Source organism: Cyprinodon tularosa, unplaced genomic scaffold (assembly GCF_016077235.1).
Source record: "Cyprinodon tularosa strain WSP-4 unplaced genomic scaffold, ASM1607723v1 ctg233, whole genome shotgun sequence".
NCBI lineage: Eukaryota > Metazoa > Chordata > Actinopteri > Cyprinodontiformes > Cyprinodontidae > Cyprinodon > Cyprinodon tularosa.
Window position 1 is genome coordinate 649,074 of NW_024038871.1, and position 20,017 is coordinate 669,090.

At 38.3% G+C, this 20,017-nt stretch overlaps 1 protein-coding gene across 3 annotated transcripts in view; it reads left to right on the top strand.

The window, feature by feature from the left end:
- The window catches only part of LOC119784778 (membrane-associated phosphatidylinositol transfer protein 2-like), a 110,849-nt gene that overhangs the window by 28,847 nt on the left and 61,985 nt on the right, over positions 1-20,017 (top strand). For all 3 annotated transcript variants that reach the window (XM_038287009.1, XM_038287010.1, XM_038287011.1), the window contains exon 2: positions 14,326-14,554. In XM_038287009.1, coding sequence (XP_038142937.1) covers positions 14,477-14,554 — 78 coding nt within the window. In that variant the 5' untranslated portion in view covers positions 14,326-14,476. The remainder of the gene's footprint in view (positions 1-14,325; positions 14,555-20,017) is intronic.

The window sequence follows — 20,017 nt, forward strand, 5'->3', positions numbered from 1 at the left end:
TTGCAGCTCCAAAACATTGGAATGGATTGCTACTGCACATTAGACAGGCCACCTCTCTGTCTCATTTTAAAACTCTTCTTAAAATCTACCTCTTTTCTTTGGCTTTTGACAACATGTAGAGTGTTGATTTTATGTATACACATGCATATTTTTTATCCTGTGCGGGCAGTGCTTTTATTTTATTTTATTTACTTTTATTTATTTTAGTTATTTTATCTTTTTGTGCAGCACTTTGGAAACCTTGTGTTTATTGAAATCGTGCTATATAAATAAAGTGGATTGGATTGGATGGGAATAATAGTGACAGAAGAAATAAGATGGTTGTATAAAAAATAACAAAATGATAAGACCTTTTTAAAAAAATAAAGTGATTAAGATTAAGTTACACTGGAAAGAAAAAAAGACTTTTACTATCTTTTTTTTTTTTTTTTTACCACATACTTTATTGCCCATTGTCCTTTCTTACTTTCAAGGGTGCTTTAATTAAAGTATATTATTATTATTATTAATAATAAAAAACCTTGAAATAGACCTAAAACACACCAGCATCATTATTCCTGAACAAAATGAAAAAGTTGTGGGCTGATCCCAAAGGAAAACAATAAATGCAAAGTAATGTTTTAAATCATCCTGGACCGCCGTACATGTTGGGTTAAGCAACACAGATAAGAAGCAGTTGGCAGAAACAGTGGGTGTTAGTTAAATCAGTCAAAGAAGTATTAATATTTTACAGTTTATAAACAGAAATGTCTTAAAATTTAAGTTGTCTTTTAAAAGTACTGTAAGTAATTTCTCTGTTAAAACTAACAGCTCAGATAAATAAATATGTAGATTCATTGTATTACAGATTTTATTTAATAAAGAAGTTTAAAAAGAAAAAAACATTAATATTTTCAGTTTAAAAGTAAAAAAAAAAAAAGGACAATCTACAATGATTTAGATGAAAAAGAAGGTTTCCCCTGTAAAGAACTGCTGAAATACATTCCCCATGCTCCTCTGGCCAATCAGTGAGACCAAGGTTTAGGTGACCAGGCCTTCCTGTCAGTGAAACTGCTGAATGTAATTTGACATGCAGGATTCTGAACTCATAACCATCCATAGGAGTAGCGTAAACAGCAGACGATGGCGGGGAACATATGAAATGGTTTAGAGACATCTTTCAACTGTCAGTTTTTTTTTTTTTTTGCTACCCAGACCTCCCAGTGATGTCAATGGATTTGGAGTCATTCCCAGGGTGTATTTTGTAATGGAAGTTGGTGAGGACACTCTAAGGGTGGGGGCTGATGGACCAACAGTTACTCCACCCAAACGCTTTCATTAGGTTTTTGTATTTTCCAAAAATGAGCTCAAACATATATATAAATAAATATATATATATATATATATATATATATATATATATATATATATATATATATATATATATATATATATATATATATATATATATATATATATATAGGGCTCAGAAACATTAATGCATTAATAAATAACGAATAAAAGCCAAAATCAATAAATCACGCATCCCTAGAATGTATAATTTCAATTCCATCCATCCAGAAAAATATGGATATGCTGCATTGTAATTATAGAATAGCATATTTATTTCTTATTATTTATTTTATTGCATGTTGCATATCCCAGTTAATCTGCTCTCCCTACTTCTCTCTGTGTTTATGAACCTCTTTACTAATATAATGATGCCAGAAACAACATTTCAAGATATGTAGAAGCTCTGCAGTCTGATTCTGTACAATAAGAAACCATGTTTTCGTTTTAACCTTTAACTGGGAGCTATGGTCCTCTGAGAAGCTGAGCTTTTTATAACTAGTAAAGAAGAACATTTACACTCTGTTTTCTCAAGCTTCTTGCATTATCTAACTCAGTGGTTCCCAAAGATTTTCTTCTGGGCCCCCCTTTGGATTACAATAAAATGTCCACGCGCCCCGCCCCCCCCCCCCCCCCCCCCAAAAAAAAAAAAAAAAAAAAAAAAAAAAAAGAATCAACTGGGCGTTCAACCAGATATAATAAATCTATACACATATTTTGTTTTCAAACTCCACTGAAGTTTATTTCACACTTCAGGTTGCAACAAAACAAACTACACCATCTTTACAGTGGAACACTTTTGTGTAACTGTATTTTTTTCATAGTTCTATACTGTAGATTAGAAGAGGATTCTTTGTTGTCTGTGTTATTTTAAACATATTTCTTTTTTTTTATTTGTAACAATATTTAACTTTGCTATAATCTATACATTAAAAAAGCCTCTGTGCAAAATGGAGTGAAAACATTGAACAGCTCCCTGAGAGTTTTTTCTTTGTACTTTAATCCTCCCATCTTTTCAGTGGCTGTAGTGAGCCTGCTTTTTGCTGTAGATCTTCTCAAATCTGGGTTGCAGTGTCACAACTGTCCATTATGCTCAGTCAAGCAAGCGCTGTTTTTTTTTTTTTTTTTTCTTCACTCATACCGCTTCCCGCGCCCCCCCTGCAATGGCATGCCCCACACTTTGGGAACCACTGATCTAACTTGTAAGAATTTACAATCTGTTGCCATTTTTAGCTGATAAAGCTGTGTATGTCTAAGAACAGATTTTTGGGATTCTCCTAACTTTTACATAAGCGTCTATCGAAGTAGCTGCAGGTTAATATTCAATATTTAGCTACTTTGTACGCAGTGAAATGCGACGGCAAATCAGATGTCTCAAAGCTACAGATCCGATGATGTTAGACCGAGAGGCGGGACACGGGAGCAGCAGGAGAGAGGAAAAGAAAACACTGACTCAAAACGCTTTGAACACAATTAGTTACCTTTGGCTAAAGTAAATACGCGGCAAGGGGAAGAAAAGCTGCGATTATTGGTGGGGACATGTCCACACCAGTCCTTTAGAAAGTTACGCCTGTGAGTCATACCCATTCTAGAACTGGAAGTCTGGAGTTGAGTTGAATCTGCAGCAGATTTTCATGCTGCACACGGAGATTCCCAGTGTGATGCGGTGGTGAGCCAGCTGAACTGTGAGCTTGGATTAGATGCAGTCTCTCTCTTCCCTCACAGGGTGTGAGGTAAGACTTTTAAACACTGATTGTTGATACTGGTTCTGGTACCAATATATCACAAACTCAAAGAAAAAAGGGCCCCAACAAGCAAAATAACTGTTTATTCTATTCTCCCTGAGAACTATTGCCGGCTTTATTTTTTCAATTTTCTTTGTCTTTTTTTATATACGTTTATACTTTTAAAATTTAAATGTGAAGTTGTTGTCCTTGTTCAAAGAAATCGTTTTTACAGCAACTCAAATCACTGTTGTTTTTTATTATTGAGGTCAAACCTGTCATGTTTGCTTTCAGGGATCTAACCCACTTGCAGAACACTCAGAGGCTGGGAAAAAGTTCACAAAGTTTATTTGAAGAATGATCACAATAAAGAACACTGGTTCTGGAATAAACTGGGTCCGGGTCTGGTCACGACTGGTTTTCACTGCAGAGAGGGACAGATTGGTTAGCAGTCTTTCAGTGAACTTGCAAGTTGGGTGTTTGCAGGTCTATACCTGATCAGAGATGGGCAGAGCGGTAGAAGGGGGGAACCAGGAGGGTCCAGAGGCTGAAGGCAGGCAGAGGGCTAGGCAGAGGCAGGGCAGAGCAGATAATCTTACTGAGCAGGTTCAGAGCTTCTCTCTCAGCTCTTACTGAGAGCGGGCAGGCAGGTTTCAGACTGAGTTGGATCTCCAGGGTTCTTCTGAGAACAGACAGCTTGGTTTCACGCTTGAGAAACTCTTCCAGGTTTTCAGGTTTCCAGGCAAGTTCTTCCTGAGAAGCAGAGAGGACAAAAAGCAGATTAGGTTCAGGCTCCAGGGGAGTCAGAGATTCAGACAGGCAGGTTGGCTCAGGCTTGCTAACCATAACTGGCTTAACACTCTGGCGTTGGATTGTAGCTCTGCCCCTCCTTAAATGCTGGTCTCCTGATGAGCTCATGAGCCGCAGGTGTGGTGGTCAGCTCCAGGAGACCTAGAATGCCCTCTGCTGGAGAAAGGTGGACAGACCTCCAGATCCCAACAAAACCACAGGCTCTTAAAGGGGAATGCCAGTTTTTTATACATTCGCCCCTTGATTTTACGTTATTAAATCATGTTCTACTCATCAATAGTTTTTTGTCACTTGGAGCCGTTCTGAAGATATTCCGTTATATCCAAGTAACGTCTTCCTATGGTCAAGGAATTGAAGGCACAAACTAAACTGTTCATAATTTATCATTTATGGTACGCCAGGCGAATCACTGTCCCCCACACATCCGCGGTTATATTTTTTATATTTATATCTTTTAAAAACAAAGCGGAGTGTGTATGACATCATCCGCGCTCAGGACTGGAGTTGTGACAGGCAGCCCGGGCCACAGGTGGCTACGCTATAACCCTTCTATTCATTCTAGCTAATCTGAATCATTCAATTCCATTTGGAGAGCGAGATCCTTTGTGGTAGTAGCACTAGACATTTTCCAGGCATGTGAGTAAAACTAGCAGCAGTTCAGCGGACAGGAAGAATGAATGGTAGCCGGCGCACGTGGATGACATCATACACACTCCGCTTTGTTTTTAAAAGATATAAATATAAAATATATAACCGCGGATGTGTGGGGGACAATGATTCGCCTACATGTTATGAATGCTGGCGTACCATAAATAATAAATTATGAACAGTTTAGTTTGTGCCTTCAAGTCGTTGCCTAGGGCCCCAAGTTCCCGGGGGCCCCATAAAATTCTGTTTACATGTATGGTTAATACAACAATACTTTGTTTTTGCACATTAATTATGTTTTTGACAAAAATCCTTTCGCTAAAATGCTATCAGAACCTTTTAATATTCAGTCAGTCTCAGCCCCCACACCCCCGCCCCCCTCAGTGTCCCCCACGTTGGATCAGTCCATTTGCTGCACATGTTCAGAAAGGTCCAAACAGACAACAGCAAAACATTTGAAAACAAACAATGCGAAGAGCAGTGTTGCCAACTTAGTGCTTTCAGACCCCTCTAGTACTTTTATTTAAAAAAAGCCCCAAGTGCCAAATCTAGTGACTTTTTTCTGCTACTGGAGACTTTGGCAACAACATCTAAAAGCAGCAAACTCTGCTCTCCAGAGCAAGTAGATTGGTAACCCCGCCTCCTGCTCTCCTCTATCTTGTCTGCTGTCATGATTCATGCAGCTATTATTTCATCCAAATGAAAAATGGAGAACAGATAAGCAGATCATGGCTTGTCTACAGAGAAAAGGACTGCGTTATTTACTTTTGCCGTCGCGTATTTGGAAACACAGGAAGGAGCAATCAGCTAAGTCAGCTTAGTGCTTGGAAAAAATCTTTAATTCCTACTGAGACAGCATGAAAAGTCAGCTGAGTACAAAACATAGAGGAAAACAACAAGAAAAGGTACAAGAAGAGAGGGACAAAACAGAACAAATAATGTACATCTATTCTATCAAAATGTATGTATCTGTGTAATGGGTCTGTTCTATGTGCTGTCTTCCCATTTCAAAGGGCCCCATGCCTGTCTTTGCCCAGGGCCCAAATGTTTCCTAAATCTGCCCCTGAATGGGGGATGAAGGCAACTTTTATTCCAGGCTGTAGAAAAAGCACCAAAACTAAATGTTTCCGTCCAGTCTCATACTCCATAGTCCCAAAGGCAGCAGTTCCTTACATATATGCATATAGTTGACTCAGAGGGCTTAAAAAACCACGTGACACAGGAGCTTTAGCTGAGGCATAGGAAGCCTGCAGTGCATTAGAGGTCAGCTTTGGTTGGTGACCTCCTGGATGAGTCATTAATGTGATCTGATGAGTTCCTGTGGATCATGACTATCTTTGTTGGTCACTGTTATCCCAGACGTAACAATGTAAGTACTAAGTAAAAACTATTTGTATAACAATTTTCACAGATTAAAATCACAAAGTGCTTTACAGAAAAAAATGTAATACAATAAAACAATGTAGAATACAATGTATATCAACATTTTAAAACAAATGGGAACATACAAACAAAGCAGTAAAAAAAAACACACATCTAATGCTACGTTCACACCTAAAGCAGCAGAGGCAGCAGAAGCAGCTGGTTTACATGTAAAGTCAATGGTTGACGTGCATTAAGGTGCAGCTAAAGGTCCTGCAGCGCATCTAGTGTAGCTGAAGCAATGCATCAGGGGCTTCTGAGTATCTGACCTGCGAAACAAGCAGCTGCTGGAGTAAAACAATCTTTACTTTTGCTGATTGATGCTCCACATCAACCAATCAGACGAGCTGATCTGGGAGCTGGTAGGGAGAGAAAGACATCACTGCTGATACAGAGAACTATAATCACTCCTCTGAAACAGTTTATTAACGTATAAATTAACTTAAAATGCCAAAATCTGCCGGCAAAAGGTTCGCTTTTATTATCCTGGTGCCTCCAGTTTGGATTACGTACATGAAAAATGCTAAAATCTACTTCCAGCCACTGCGGAAAACCGCGAAGAAGCGACCGGGCCAGAGGCTGCTGTTTACCGGGATTCCTAGCGACAGCACACCGCCGATGTACGGGGGTCTGAGCGGCTCAGACAGAGAAATAATATTTGAAGGCAATCTGGATGAACTGACTGCACAGATTAAGTTTTTAGGTGGACTTTCTCACTTAAAAACCTTAAAACTACTTTTTACCCACTTAGAGCATGAAATATACCTGCCATTGTTACAGGCAAAGAAAGGATAGGATAGCTCCGCTCAACGAGCATCAGACCCACTTTTGCACCGTTCAGCCAGAGCAGCTAAGATACTTCAGCCGTGCAACAGAACCAAACTTGTTCAAGCATAAAAAATGAAGCAGCAAGCGTGTTTTTGCTGCTCCTGCTGCTTGCGGTCTGAACGTAGCATTATTAAAAGCCTGCTTGAATAGCAGCATCTTCAGTAGCTTTTTGAAAGCATCAACAGAATTCATACAGCGTAAAAAAGGAGGCAAAGCATTCCACAGCCTCGGGGTCACTGCCTGAAATGAACCATCCCCTCTAGTGTGTGGAACCACTAACACAACATATTCTCATTATCAGTTCGTATGAAGTCCTACGAAAAGTTATGCACAGTATTTTGTACGTTTTGGACGTTTTTCCTTGAAAAAACAGATCAGTGCGCAGCCAGACAGACGAGAAAAGCAGATCCGCGGACGGACATAAAACTGGAGAAAACAGGGCAATAATTACTTCTTGATGTCTCTCACTAGGTTGTTTGCTGTTTTGTACAGTATCTTAGGGTTAGGGTTAATTGTATGTTAAATTCTATGTTATTGAATGGTGCGTAAGATGCGCATGCGCAAGGATATCTTGTCTCGAGGCAAGACTTAAAAATACGACGAAATACCACGAAAAAAACGTCCAAAACGTACGAAATTACGGTGCATAACTTTTCGTACGATTACGTATGAACTGATAATGAGAATACACTGACTAAAATTGTTTGGCCCGTTGACCTCAGACTATGGGACGGAGTATGAAGCTCTATCAGCCCAGAGGTGTTGGGAGGAATTTAACCGTGGAGGGCTCTAAAAGTAAAAACAAGGTTTTTAAATTGGATTCTATACTGGACTGGTAACCTTCTTGCTCAAACAAGTAAAAAGACTGTTCAATTCAATTCAGTTTATTTCTATAGCACCAATTCACAACACGTCATCTCAAGGCACTTTACAGTTCACCAGATCATCCAGTCAAATTAATTCAAAGTTTTCTATCTAAGGAAAACCAGTTGAGTGCCTTGACTCATTGACTCAAAGGCAATCACTCACACTAAGCATGCTTATAGTGACAGTGGGGAGGAAAAACTTCCTTGAAGGAGACAGAAGCAGACATACAAAAGGCAGCTGTAAAAGGCAGCCCAGTCCAGGAAACACACAGCCAGGCAGATGAGCTTCGAGCCAGTCACAGAGAAACAGGACTACACTGAAAAACAGGCCAATCTCGAACATCTATAAACAAAGGTGTTGATGGCAGCAGCACAGCTGATATGCTGCATCCATCAGCTGCATATCAGCTGATGGCTGTATTAACCATTCAATTTGCCTTAATTCTACCACGCCGGATAACTTTAAGCCCTGCAGTTCCAAACAACAGATGATTTTATTCCTTTTTTGAGGACAAACTTCTCACTCGCCTGTAGTTATGATGTCGTTTGCTGTTTTGTGTGATGCTGCCTCTTGCTAAACTGCGACCTGAGAGTAATACTGCAGCAGAACTCCGGGTAGCCAAAAATGCAGCATTATGAAAAACAAAAAATTCAGATTAATTCATTAAATTGATTGTTTACACAGGCCTGCCTGTGATGTTACTGTGGACTAGGTGATTTATCCATTGGTCCACTAAATGGATAAATGAAGAGTCCCTGTTTAAAAGGTTTTATGATTTTAAAGGTAAATTAGGGTGGATTTTTTTCCCATCAATTTTAATTTTCCAGGATGTGTTTTAGACATCTTTTTAACCTCTCTTGTTTGCAAGAAATTCATCCTTTTGTGAACCTTGATTTGGCTCTTTGCTTTGTGGTAGGGTCAGTTCAGGTTTTTCTTTTCTATATATTACAGTTTGTTTGTTGATATGGGGCAATTAACTGGGAAAGAAGGTCAATATACCATATATATTTGACCATTTTTTCTATAATATTTTTGCTGCTGTAAACACCAGAATTTCCCCATTGTGGGACAATAAAGGGATTTTTTCATTCTATTCTAAATATCAATTGTTGGAAAGGTTGGAAATCCTTTTCTCCTATCTGTTTATCCGTCTACAGTCACACGCATCTGCAGAAAAGCTGTTAGTTGTTCACATAATGGATGTCAAATAATTGATGGCAGGTGTTTAAAAGGCTTGTTTTGTCTGCAGTGTTGATTTTGTGTTCTTCCATACCAGGCAGCATCTCATTCAAAATGGCAGCGTAGGGAGTGCTGGCTTTGGTTGTGTAAACAAAACATGTAATTGGATCACTGGGAAGAAAAAGAAAAACTCATCCTCTTAAAGTGGTGATTAGTGCTACACTTACCGGCTGTAGTAAATGTTTGACAGCCTGTTTCCAATCTAAGCAACATTTCATGTATATCAGCCTCATTTAGACTCTTAGGTGTAATGTAGGAAGATTATAGAAATATTTCCAGTTGTTTGTAGCAACATAAAATAATGCAGTAACTGTTTTTTTATTTTTTTAATAAAATGTTGGTATATAGAATAAAAGCCAGATGTTTACATCTGCCCCTTTTTATTTACATATTAATTGTATGTATGAATCCCAGGCAGATTCATCAGTGTGCTGTTTCCATTAATCCTAAAGCCCCCAGCTCATTCAGCCTGAGAGACACTGCACTAAAACTTCAGTTTATTTAGTTGTTAAAACAAAAACATGCAGTTGTTTTTTCCAGTGCTTCCAGTGTTTACCAGCTACAAGTGAAACCCTAAGCACTAGGGTTCCTCCAAAGCTATTTTTTGGTCCCGATACTTAAAACCTGGCTGTGCAGTATTGACTGATACCATCTGTTTGAAACTGATGTGTGTGCATATATGAGGAACAGCATACTACACTGGAAAAAGTATAACCTTGCTCAAAAAAAAAAAAATAAATTATTTGACTTCACAGAATCAGAATTTAATCGTTTGTTATGACCTGAATATATTATGTTGATGTAAACTATAATACTGGACTTGACACAACTTAAAATCTTTGCCCTGTTCCAAATGATTTCCTGAACATTTCAGTTGATGAACCAAACTAATATACTTACTTTTAACTAAATTAACAAGAATTAATGTTTGTATAGAAATCAGTTAATTTAAATATAACCAAATTAGATTTTTCACTTATCATTTGACTTTACTTCAAAAATAATTTCCATTTCCCATCTTACAAACTCTATACACCCTTGACAGATCGCTAGTCCATCACAGCGAAACACGACCATTCACGCACACACTCACTTATATGTGGAAGCCAATTAACCTAAAAATCATGTTTTTGGACTGTGGGAGGAAGCCAGAGTACACAGAGAGAACCCACAAATGGTCAAGGAGAATATGCAAACTCCATGCAGAAGGATCTGGAATTGAACCCATAACCTTCTTACTGCAAGGCAGCAGCGCTAGCCACTGCTCTGGGGCTTGGACTTGATCACCTGCTGTGACTGCATGGAAAGCGCAGTTCATATTTGACTCAAAAAAAAAACGATTACCTGCAGGCCATGAATAAATATATACATATTAAGAGAAATCAAAAACTTTGTTTTGTTCCTTTGTACGTGTATTTAGTTCAGGTTAAATCACACTTGATGTCTCAATATCCAAAAAGAATGAGTTACACAATCAAATCAATAATTTTATCTAGTTTAGAGTAAAAAGCATTAGTTTTTTTTCAGTGTCCTTGGATGTAAAATAATTGTCATCATGGCTTTGTCAAGCTGCTGCCTTCCTTTGTGAAGCAGGAAAAAGACAAATACAGTGAATCCAGTAGAACTTTTTATTGCCTACCTGGAATGGGTGACAATAGTTGAATAAACTTTTGGCTCTCAGGCCCCGTCCACACGAAGTCAAAACGAACACGAAACGCTGATATTTTCAAAAAACGTTTGTCGTAAAGACGGAGACGTAGAATAAATGTGATCGTCCACACGAATGCATGAAAACGCTGCAAAATGTATGCCAGGCCTGTAAGTGGCGCTGTGGTGCCAAAGCAAAAATAAGCGACGAAATTTTGGGCATGCGCACTAATATTTATACATGGTTGCCCTGTGGGTCCATTTTCGTGGTTAAGTCAAATTCAGGTGATGAACTATGTCATCGATATTGCTCTGTTCTTCCTGGAGATATTCCAGAAGAAGAATATTCTGTTGTAAGCCCGACAGCAGGGTGAGTAGCATTAGCAGCAACCATTCAACACAGTACGGCGCCATTGTTGTTGTGATACTGTGTTGCGCATGCGTGTTTAGAGGCGACGCTATGACGCATGCGTGTAAAAAAAAAAATGCGGTTAGAGCTTAAAGATGGAAACGCGAAAACAGCGTTTCAAAATCTTCCCACTCTGAAGGCTGAATAAAAAAAATATCGTTTACAGACCCCCGAAACGCCGGCTTCGTGTGGATGAGAGGCTGGTTTGGTGAAAAATTTGTGCGTTTAGGCCAGGGTTCGGCTTCGTGTGGACAGGGCCTCAGAATGGTATCAGTGTCCTATTTATTTTTACTCGCCGACATTACCACCATTTTAGCGCTGGATCGGGGCCCCGCCCGATACCAGTATCGCTATCAGTGCAACAATAATAAGCACTAGTGGTGTGGGAACAAATCGATTCGGCGTTACATCGTAATTTTTGGATGCCCAGTTTAATATTGATTTTTTAGTTCCTAATATCAATTTTAAAGCACAAAACAATTTGCCTAAAACAAAGAGGTCAATTGGGCTAACTCTGCACCGCCACTCTGGCAGATAGAGCTGTGCTTTTGCTGTGCGACGTGGTGCCATATGTTTAGTTGAGGCAGTCATAGTGGAAGACGTGGACTGACTCAAACCCCAAACAACAGGGATACCAAAATAACTAAATGATCCATATCTTCTCATGAAAATATATAACGCTTCCTTTTTTATCTATACATTTAATTTTGATAGCTGGGAAAAACATTGTGATATATAGTGATATCACAGTATTGTAATAATAAAAACAACACCCATGCCAATACTCACCCCTAATAAGCACTAAAGTTAAACAATTGTTTGATATTTAATTTTTTTTCCCAATAGTTGCTTCAGTTGCTAGATTTATTTCATAACAATCCCTAAGAAATGTTATTTTCTTTTATTATAATAATAACCTGGTAAATCTCAGGTATCTAAAGCACAAACAAAAATTTTCAGAAAAAGTTGGATTAAAGTTTATCAACTGTGCCACAGAAGATAATTTGTTTTGATCTGCTTACAGCTAAATTTTTTTTGTTTATTTAAGGTTTAATACACACAGATTTGCTCTGCTTTTCTATTGTTTCTGTTTATTTTATTACTATACTGTTAGAAAAGTAGATCACCTTTAAACTTCATGTTTTGTCAAAGATTTTAATCAAATATGTAGAGAGAACAACAAATCTAAAAGATCAAAAGTTTAATGATATTAAATATAAAAATCTATCAATATTAGCCATGAAGGTTGTGTTTTTACTCATAAAAAGTATCACACACCTTTAGATAAGACAGCCTTCATAGGTGTTGGATGGATGAAAAGTATTTTTATTTTCCTGTACATTTTTAGGAAAAAAAAAAGTTTAATGAACATGAAATAAAATAAACATAAAACACCGGAACACGAGTCCATTTCATAAGTATGAGTCACTTTTCACAGTTAATTTATGTCAATAAATCAATTTAATATAGCAGAACTTGTCTGTTATTTGGATTCATTAGAAACCCAGTCAAGTGGAGGATGAGGGAGCCAACAAAGCAGACAAGCTGAAGGGCATCATTAAGCATCCTGGGTTCCTGCCACACCTCAGCACCACCGCAGGCTGATCAGGCAGTGGTTCTGCTTAGGTGTCGTCATGGTGATTTGCAGGGTCAGTTTCATCCCACCTCATCCGGAACGCCTAATTTAAGCAATGGATCTATGGAATGCATTAGTGATACTTTGAATTAACAAAAAACAATGAAAGTTTAGTTCCAGTATTTCAGGTTGCCTGTTAAAGACTCCATCAAATGGTAAATGGCCTCTACTTATATAGCGCTTTTCCAAGTCAGGAGACTTGACCAAACTGCTTTACACTACATTCAGCCATTCATGCATGCCCTGGGGCTCACTGACACAAGCAAGGCTGCCGTACACCGGGCCCTCTGATCACCATCAGTAGACAATGCAGGTGAAGTGACTTGCCCAAGGACACAACGACACTAAAAGCCAGAGCTGGGGCTTGAACCGTCAACCCTTGAAATTCAGGGCAAACTCCTACAACCGACGCCACCGTTGCCACACTCATGTTTACATCACAGATACTTTTAAAAGGACGAATCTGACTTTTTCATCATAATTTCCAGAGATGGGAAGTAACAAAGTACAAATACTTCGTTACTGTACTCAAGTAGATTTTTCTGATATTTTTACTTGACTTTACTACTTATTTTTATGGCGACTTTTTACTTCTAGTCCTTACATTTTTACACAAATATCTGTACTTTCTACTCTTTACATTTTAAAAAATTGTCTCGTTACTTTAGTTTTGAATCATTTCAATGGAGTTACCGTTATTATTTTTCACGTCATCAATAATTCAATCTAATTGGATGGAAATCTACGTTGCATTTGACGCACCACTACAAGATGAATCGACAGATTCGGCGGTATTCATTGGCGGCAAATCATTGCAGCTTGGTGGCGGTGGCGTTAGCATAGTAGCATGGACGACGAGATGATTGAAAATGAACACAACGTAAATCTAGGCCTATTGGCAGACATCCATTTAAAATGTAGGCAACGGCATGAAAAAAGTGGTTTTTTACTTTTACTTTTATACTTTAAGTAAATTTACAAGCCTGTACTTTGTTACTTTTACTTGAGTAAAGAAGTTTAATCAGTACTTCGACTTTTACCAGAGTATTTTTTAACACAAGTATCTGTACTTTTACTCAAGTTCGGAAAGTGAGTACTTTTGCCATCTCTGATAATTTCTAAACAGTACATCCACAAAAGATCTAGATTATTAATTTTACTGAAAACAAAAGTATAGTATGAAATCAACTGTTCTAAGTATTTTGTTAGAGGTGTTGATCTGAAAGTTCTGATCTGATTTTAGGAATAAAGAAAGTTAAGAGTTTACCATCTAACAGGCCGTCTGAGGCCAAACAATGGCACAATGGTTTCTATGGACATTAATATCTTTTTTTATTCCTCTGCTTCCTTTCTGTGCATGTTATCAAAGCCTTCAACAAATTTTAAGTCAAAAGGATTTTTTTTAGCAAAGAACGGTTAAATTCGACCTAAATAAGATTGATAAACAAAGCCATATTGCATTGGTAGAGAACCTTGGAAGGTCACAGCAAAGATTAGTCATTTGCAAGCAAGATTGCTGCATCTTTGCTGCCACAGAGTTGGGATTTAGGTTGGAGGGGGATTTCAGTGCTTCTGCTGCTGGGTCAGTGGATTACCTTGTAATAGATCTGCTGGAGCACACACACAGGATGTGTTGGCTTGTATATGGAGGGTTTAATCCCCCAGACAAGCTCCTATTTGTTGTAAGTAAGCCAGAGGCTGACGGGGACACGATCGGTTTGTTTTTTGTTTCCACAATGAAAGCTATTTTTTTTTTCCTGTCCCAGGTGGGAAAAAAATGACGAACCCATTCCTGCTCGCCGTTTGAGGATGCTGCTCGGTTAGCAAAGCCAGCCGAGAGGAGCTCTACGCCTCTTTCACGGCTTTACCTCTGGACACAAAGCAGGCACGCAGGAGTCGGCTCTGTGAGGCACCGCCATGCTGATCAAGGAGTACCGGATCCCCATGCCCATGAGTGTGGAGGAGTACCGCATTGCTCAGCTCTACATGATCCAGGTGAGCAACCTCCTCCAGGCAGCAAAGGCTGCACTTTAAACCTGAGGATTTCTGCTTTAAAGCACTGACAGCTATGAGGACAGGCTGGAGCCAAACAAAGCTTTCCGTTATCATCCTACCTTCTACAGATACAATTATGGTTATAGTAGGGTGTCCATATTTTGTTTTACCAATTAGCCGAGTTGTTAAACACTTTGATGATGCTCCATTTTGTTAAAGAAGTGTTATTATTTAAGTAAGTCATGTGTGTAGTTACTGTAGAAAAAACTGTTATATCAACCGAACTCTATGTAACTATGATTTATTTAAGATATCAGCTAAAGGATAGTTGTCCTCATCTATCTATCATCTATCTATCTATCTATCTATCTATCTATCTATCTATCTATCTATCTATCTATCTATCTATCTATCTATCTATCTATCTATCTATCTATCTATCTATCTATCTATCTATCTATCTATCTATCTATCTATCTATCTATCTATCTATCTATCTATCTAAGCTGGTAAAAATTCTCAGTCCTCCAGGTCATAGTCATTAAAAAAAAAAGAAATTTTAAAATAATCAACTGGACTTTGTTTCCAAGTTTGAAGACGTTTCGCTTCCCATCCAGGAAGCCTTTTCATATACAGTAGCCCATTAAAACCTTGTTTTTGTTTTGAAAACATGCAAATTGAAAGGGTAGAAGGGTTCCACTCCTTTGGAATGGGGGTCCTTTGGCTTCTTTTGTTAGCCTGCAATAACCCATACCTGCCTAAGTGTCTGAAAGGGGGTTGTTAAAGGGAATTGTTGGACTGGCTGAATAGGTGAGGTCCTGAGGTCTGAGCTTAATGGATTTGGCAACACCAGGGCTACCAGTATGTGTACTCATGAAACTTCATCAGCTTCAGCACTAGTACTGTTCCAATTCACAAGAACAAGCTGACCGAGAATGGACAAAGTCCCTTGATGTTGTTCTCGCCTCTCCCTCTTTACCCAGCATGCATCAGAGCAGACTTGTCCATTCTTAGATTGACAGCTGTCCCAGCATGCACTGCAGCAGCAGCAGGTTTCAATGGAGCTCTCACAGAGCTCAGAGTATTAAGTTAAAAGTTCCCTTTTCTGTTGCCGTTGTTCTGTAAAAGTAAATGTTAAGATTATTTGAGGTGAGAATATTGTACTTTAAAGTTGGGAGGACTGTGAAAACCAGCGGACCACCGAGGCTAACGGCAGCCAGGGCTAACGTTAGCCCGTCTGCAGCAGCCCTCTCTTGGCATAGCATGCATGAAGGACCGCTGGCTATGCTGGAGAGTTTTTTGTTTTATTTGGCAAAATGTTCATTTGATTTTTATTTATCTGACTTTGTTAATTAATATTCCCCCACTTAATGAAAAAAGTGAGAATTTATTATCTAGAGACTATTAATAACAGGAGGTGAAATGCAGATCCAGAGGAGCCGATGCGTGTGGTGATGTCATCAGTACGCTTCTGTTCCAATTGACCCATATTTATTCTGGGTGCTCCCGTTCTCCCAGAGTCCAGACTGTCCTTTGCTCTTCTTTCTTACTTGGCGAGGACACGAGTCCGTACTCGTGTTCTAGTGAATTGAGAAACGGCCCATAGCTCCATGTCACATGACTTCAAACTACAGTTCTCATCAGAATGTCATTGTTGCTATAGTAACCGCAAGCAAATCTTTATATATTTTGCAGCTGCCAATTTTTGGGAAATAACTATTCATATTCATATACTCCATTCTTCTCTTAATAAAATAAATAACTTTTATTCTTCTCCTCCCTAAACATTTATATAAATATATTTATATTATTTAGATTTAAATATAAATGTATTTAAATACATAAATACCTTAGCCTGACGTAGTCCGACTCAATTCTAGTCAGAATATGAGTCTGATACTGCTCCATAGAGCTGTGATTATGGGGCGTGTTTTGAACGAACCAGGAAAAAAAATGCCTCTGCACTCAATTGGATAGACCTACAACCAATAAGAGCAACGGAGTGCGTGACGTATCTTAAGCGAGGCATAGTTGTTGTCCACAAAAATCAAAGCGTGCAGTTTCACGCCTATAATAAGAAGATGAGACTTGATCGCGTTTCTCTGTTCCTCTTTTAAAATTAATTTGCTGTTGATATCTTCTAGAACAGACCTAATAGCAGAATCTACTCACCCAAACTCTCCAGCGGCAGCCATTATTGTTGTCACCCAAGCGCGCTTTGGTCACGTGGTTGATTACGTTACTCTTGATCATCTGTCCATCATCGTATAAAGCCCGCCCTGACAATTTGATTGGATCGCCTGACAGTGGGCGATAATACTCGCGCTACTATGGAGCAGAGCCAGACCGAACTTCCCCGAACTCAAACCTTGTGGGCGGGACTAAGTTCGGACTGGCACCCAGGCTATAAGTACCTATGACCTTTAAGAAAATGAACATTTTAGTTTGGCCATCTTGTAGATTGTAAATTATTGTCCACTAATTGACAGCATCTTTTGTAATTCTCATACGAGGCACATTTTAGCAGTTAGTTTTGGGAGGATGACTTTGTTTAGACTCTTTGAAATGGCAGATGTATGTTGTGCAACAAATTTATCATGTTTAAATATCTTACTGAACAGCCAAGCATCCATGAGAAAAACTCAAGTTCTCTCCCGTGTGATATCAGGCTATCTGCTCCATCAGACTTCTCTTTTTTGATACATAGAGAACAGTGCACTGGAGAAAAAAGGGAAATCTAGATAAGTCATTTTCTCTTAGAATAAGTGCAATTGTTCTTGGATTGAGGAGGTAAAAGAGATATTTTGCCAATGGAACAAGAAAATAAGAAAACACAATTGCATTGTCTTATTTCAAGTGCATATTATCTAATTATCTTATTTTAAGAGTAAAAATACTCATTCCTTTGGCAAACTATATCATTTAACTACTCAAATTAAGGATAAATACACTTAATTGAAGAAATTTTTACTTATTTCTAGATCGTTTTTCCACTGTGAACCTAAATCTGAGGTTACGATGTCAGTGTCCAATTTAGCAATTATTCTGTTAAAAAATAAAAAACAGAAGACTTAATATCCAATATTTGGTCTAAAAGTAAATGTTCCTCAGATGTTTCATAAAACTCTGTTTTTCATGTAGTATATACTTAGACAATTTTTATTGTAATTTTGTATCCACAGAGTGTATGCAAAACCAAATTTCTTTTTGTGCAGCTCTCATGACATTTCCATTTCTTAAAGTGCAGCAGTGCTCAGTTGTAAATAGGTGCGTTATCATTGCTGGTTAATTAACTACTCTTCTTACAAGTAGGATCTTAATTCCCTTATCTGCCTTTTAGCGATTGTGCCAGCGCTGTGTAATCTGTGTTGTGAACAAACAGGGTGACGGAGGTGCTGCTGCTGTATGAGAGTGTTCCGTTCTGGCTGGAAATTACCATTCATGCTGAACAGCAGACATCTCTTTTTGTTTATTTAAACAAATTGAACTTTATCTCTGGTTATATGCAGGAATGTCCCGTTGTAGAAGCACAGCCTGTAGAAGCATGAATAAATATTGAAACTTAAGATGATAATGTGTTTTTTTCCATCCCCCTCGGACCAAAGGTGTCTAGTACATTAATTCTTTGAGGACCTGTACTTTACTGAGTGATTTTAAATGCACCATATTTGTCTCTGCAATGCTCTGAACTTCCATATCATTGCGTGTTGCACCATGTTTTTCTCCCACGCTGTTTACATTCGATCATTGCTTCACTTTATGAAATGGAAGTGTTCATTTCTCTGCTAAGCTGCTGCTCATTTACTGTCTGAAAGCCATACAAAACAAAATTTTATTATGTATTCACTGTGTATACAAAATGACAATAAAAGTTGTCTATGTCCAAATTGAGGCTTTTACCTTTATTTGGAAATATTAGAGACATAAAGGTAGTTTATTAGTTCTTTACTTAAAAATCTGAGAAATGCTTACTGGCTACAAATTAAAATATCAGATTTTATGTAGAATTTTTCTTGTGTAGAATCACCCTGTGAACGAGGAAATAAGAATTCCACACTGTTTGTGCTCTTTTACGCAGTTTTAAAAACAGAAATGTTGATTTTTTTTTACTTCTCCAGAGGAGTAAGAAAGTGATTTACATGTCCACATTTCATTCTAAATATTGTCCTAAAAGCTTGAGTTACAGCTCAACATCCTGTTTTTGTCATGATCTTATCTAAGGCTCGGACCCACATGCAGGGAAACAAATTGAGAGAGACCAGGGAAAAGGTTTAACAGGTTTTATTGAAGAAGTTAAACAGAGGGAGAAAAGTGTTGCTCTGAACACTGCTCAACCGGAACTGAAAAGTGAGGGGAAGACAAAGCAGTTAGTTCAGGCTCAGTGGGGAAATTGACTCGTGAGCTTGGAGAAGAGGATTTGGTTGCCGACTCACGTTTCCAGAGAAGTTGTTGAATCCTTGACTCCTGTCTGTGTGCCGTGGTTCCAGTGTTTGTCTGATTTGGATGGTGGGCGGAACAGGGTTTACCCAGAATGGGGTTGAGAGTTGGTGAACGGAGAAACTGACTGCCACTCTGATTTCCTGCGGTACTTGAATGGGTCGTAATGGAGAATTATCCCTTTCTCAGTGAGAAGCTCAAACGATCTCTTGGGGAAAGTGGATCCAAACCTCCTGTTTGTAACCCCAGCTCAGTTTGAAGCTCAGTTGATCCTTCCAGGGAGTGAAGGTTCGAGAAACCCAGTTTGCAGGATGACTTCCTGCCGAGAGGCAAAGACAAAAACAAAGTTAAACTCAGGTTGACAAAAACTCAGCTTGACTCAGCAAAAACTCAGCTTGGCTAGAGTACCCAAAACTGGCAAACACTTTTTGTTAAAGAAGTCTTATTATCTAAGTAAGTCATGTGTGTAGTTAGAAAAATTCTGGCGTCGAAGTAGTGGCAGTCAGCAGCTTAAGAACACTCCGTCTAACGAGGTAACCATCAGCAGGTGTGTGAGGAGGCGGACCAGAACCAAGCGCCTCCTGCTGGATCAAGAGAGACAAACACAGAAACACAAACACAAAAGCTGGAGTCCTGACAGTTTTATTTGTGCTAAAGTGTAGTGAGATTTCTTTGTTTTTGTTGTTGTAATTGATTTTTATATTTGACAAACAGAATTTTATATTGTAAACCTACATCTATCTGTTATTAGTCAAAACCATTTAAATCTGATTTCAAAGCGTCAGATTTGTGGCAATTGAAGTATATGACGGTTGAAAAAATATATAAATAAAACTCAATTTAGTGTAAATAAAAAGGGTTTTTATGTTTAAATATTGTATTACCATATTATTTAAATAATATTACAGTTTCATTTATTAGCTTTATAAGGATACCAGATATTTATTTATCCTATATAGAGATGTCAAAGATTTAAACTGGTAGAAAATTCCGACTTTTAATGACATAGAAGAAATGGAGCAATCT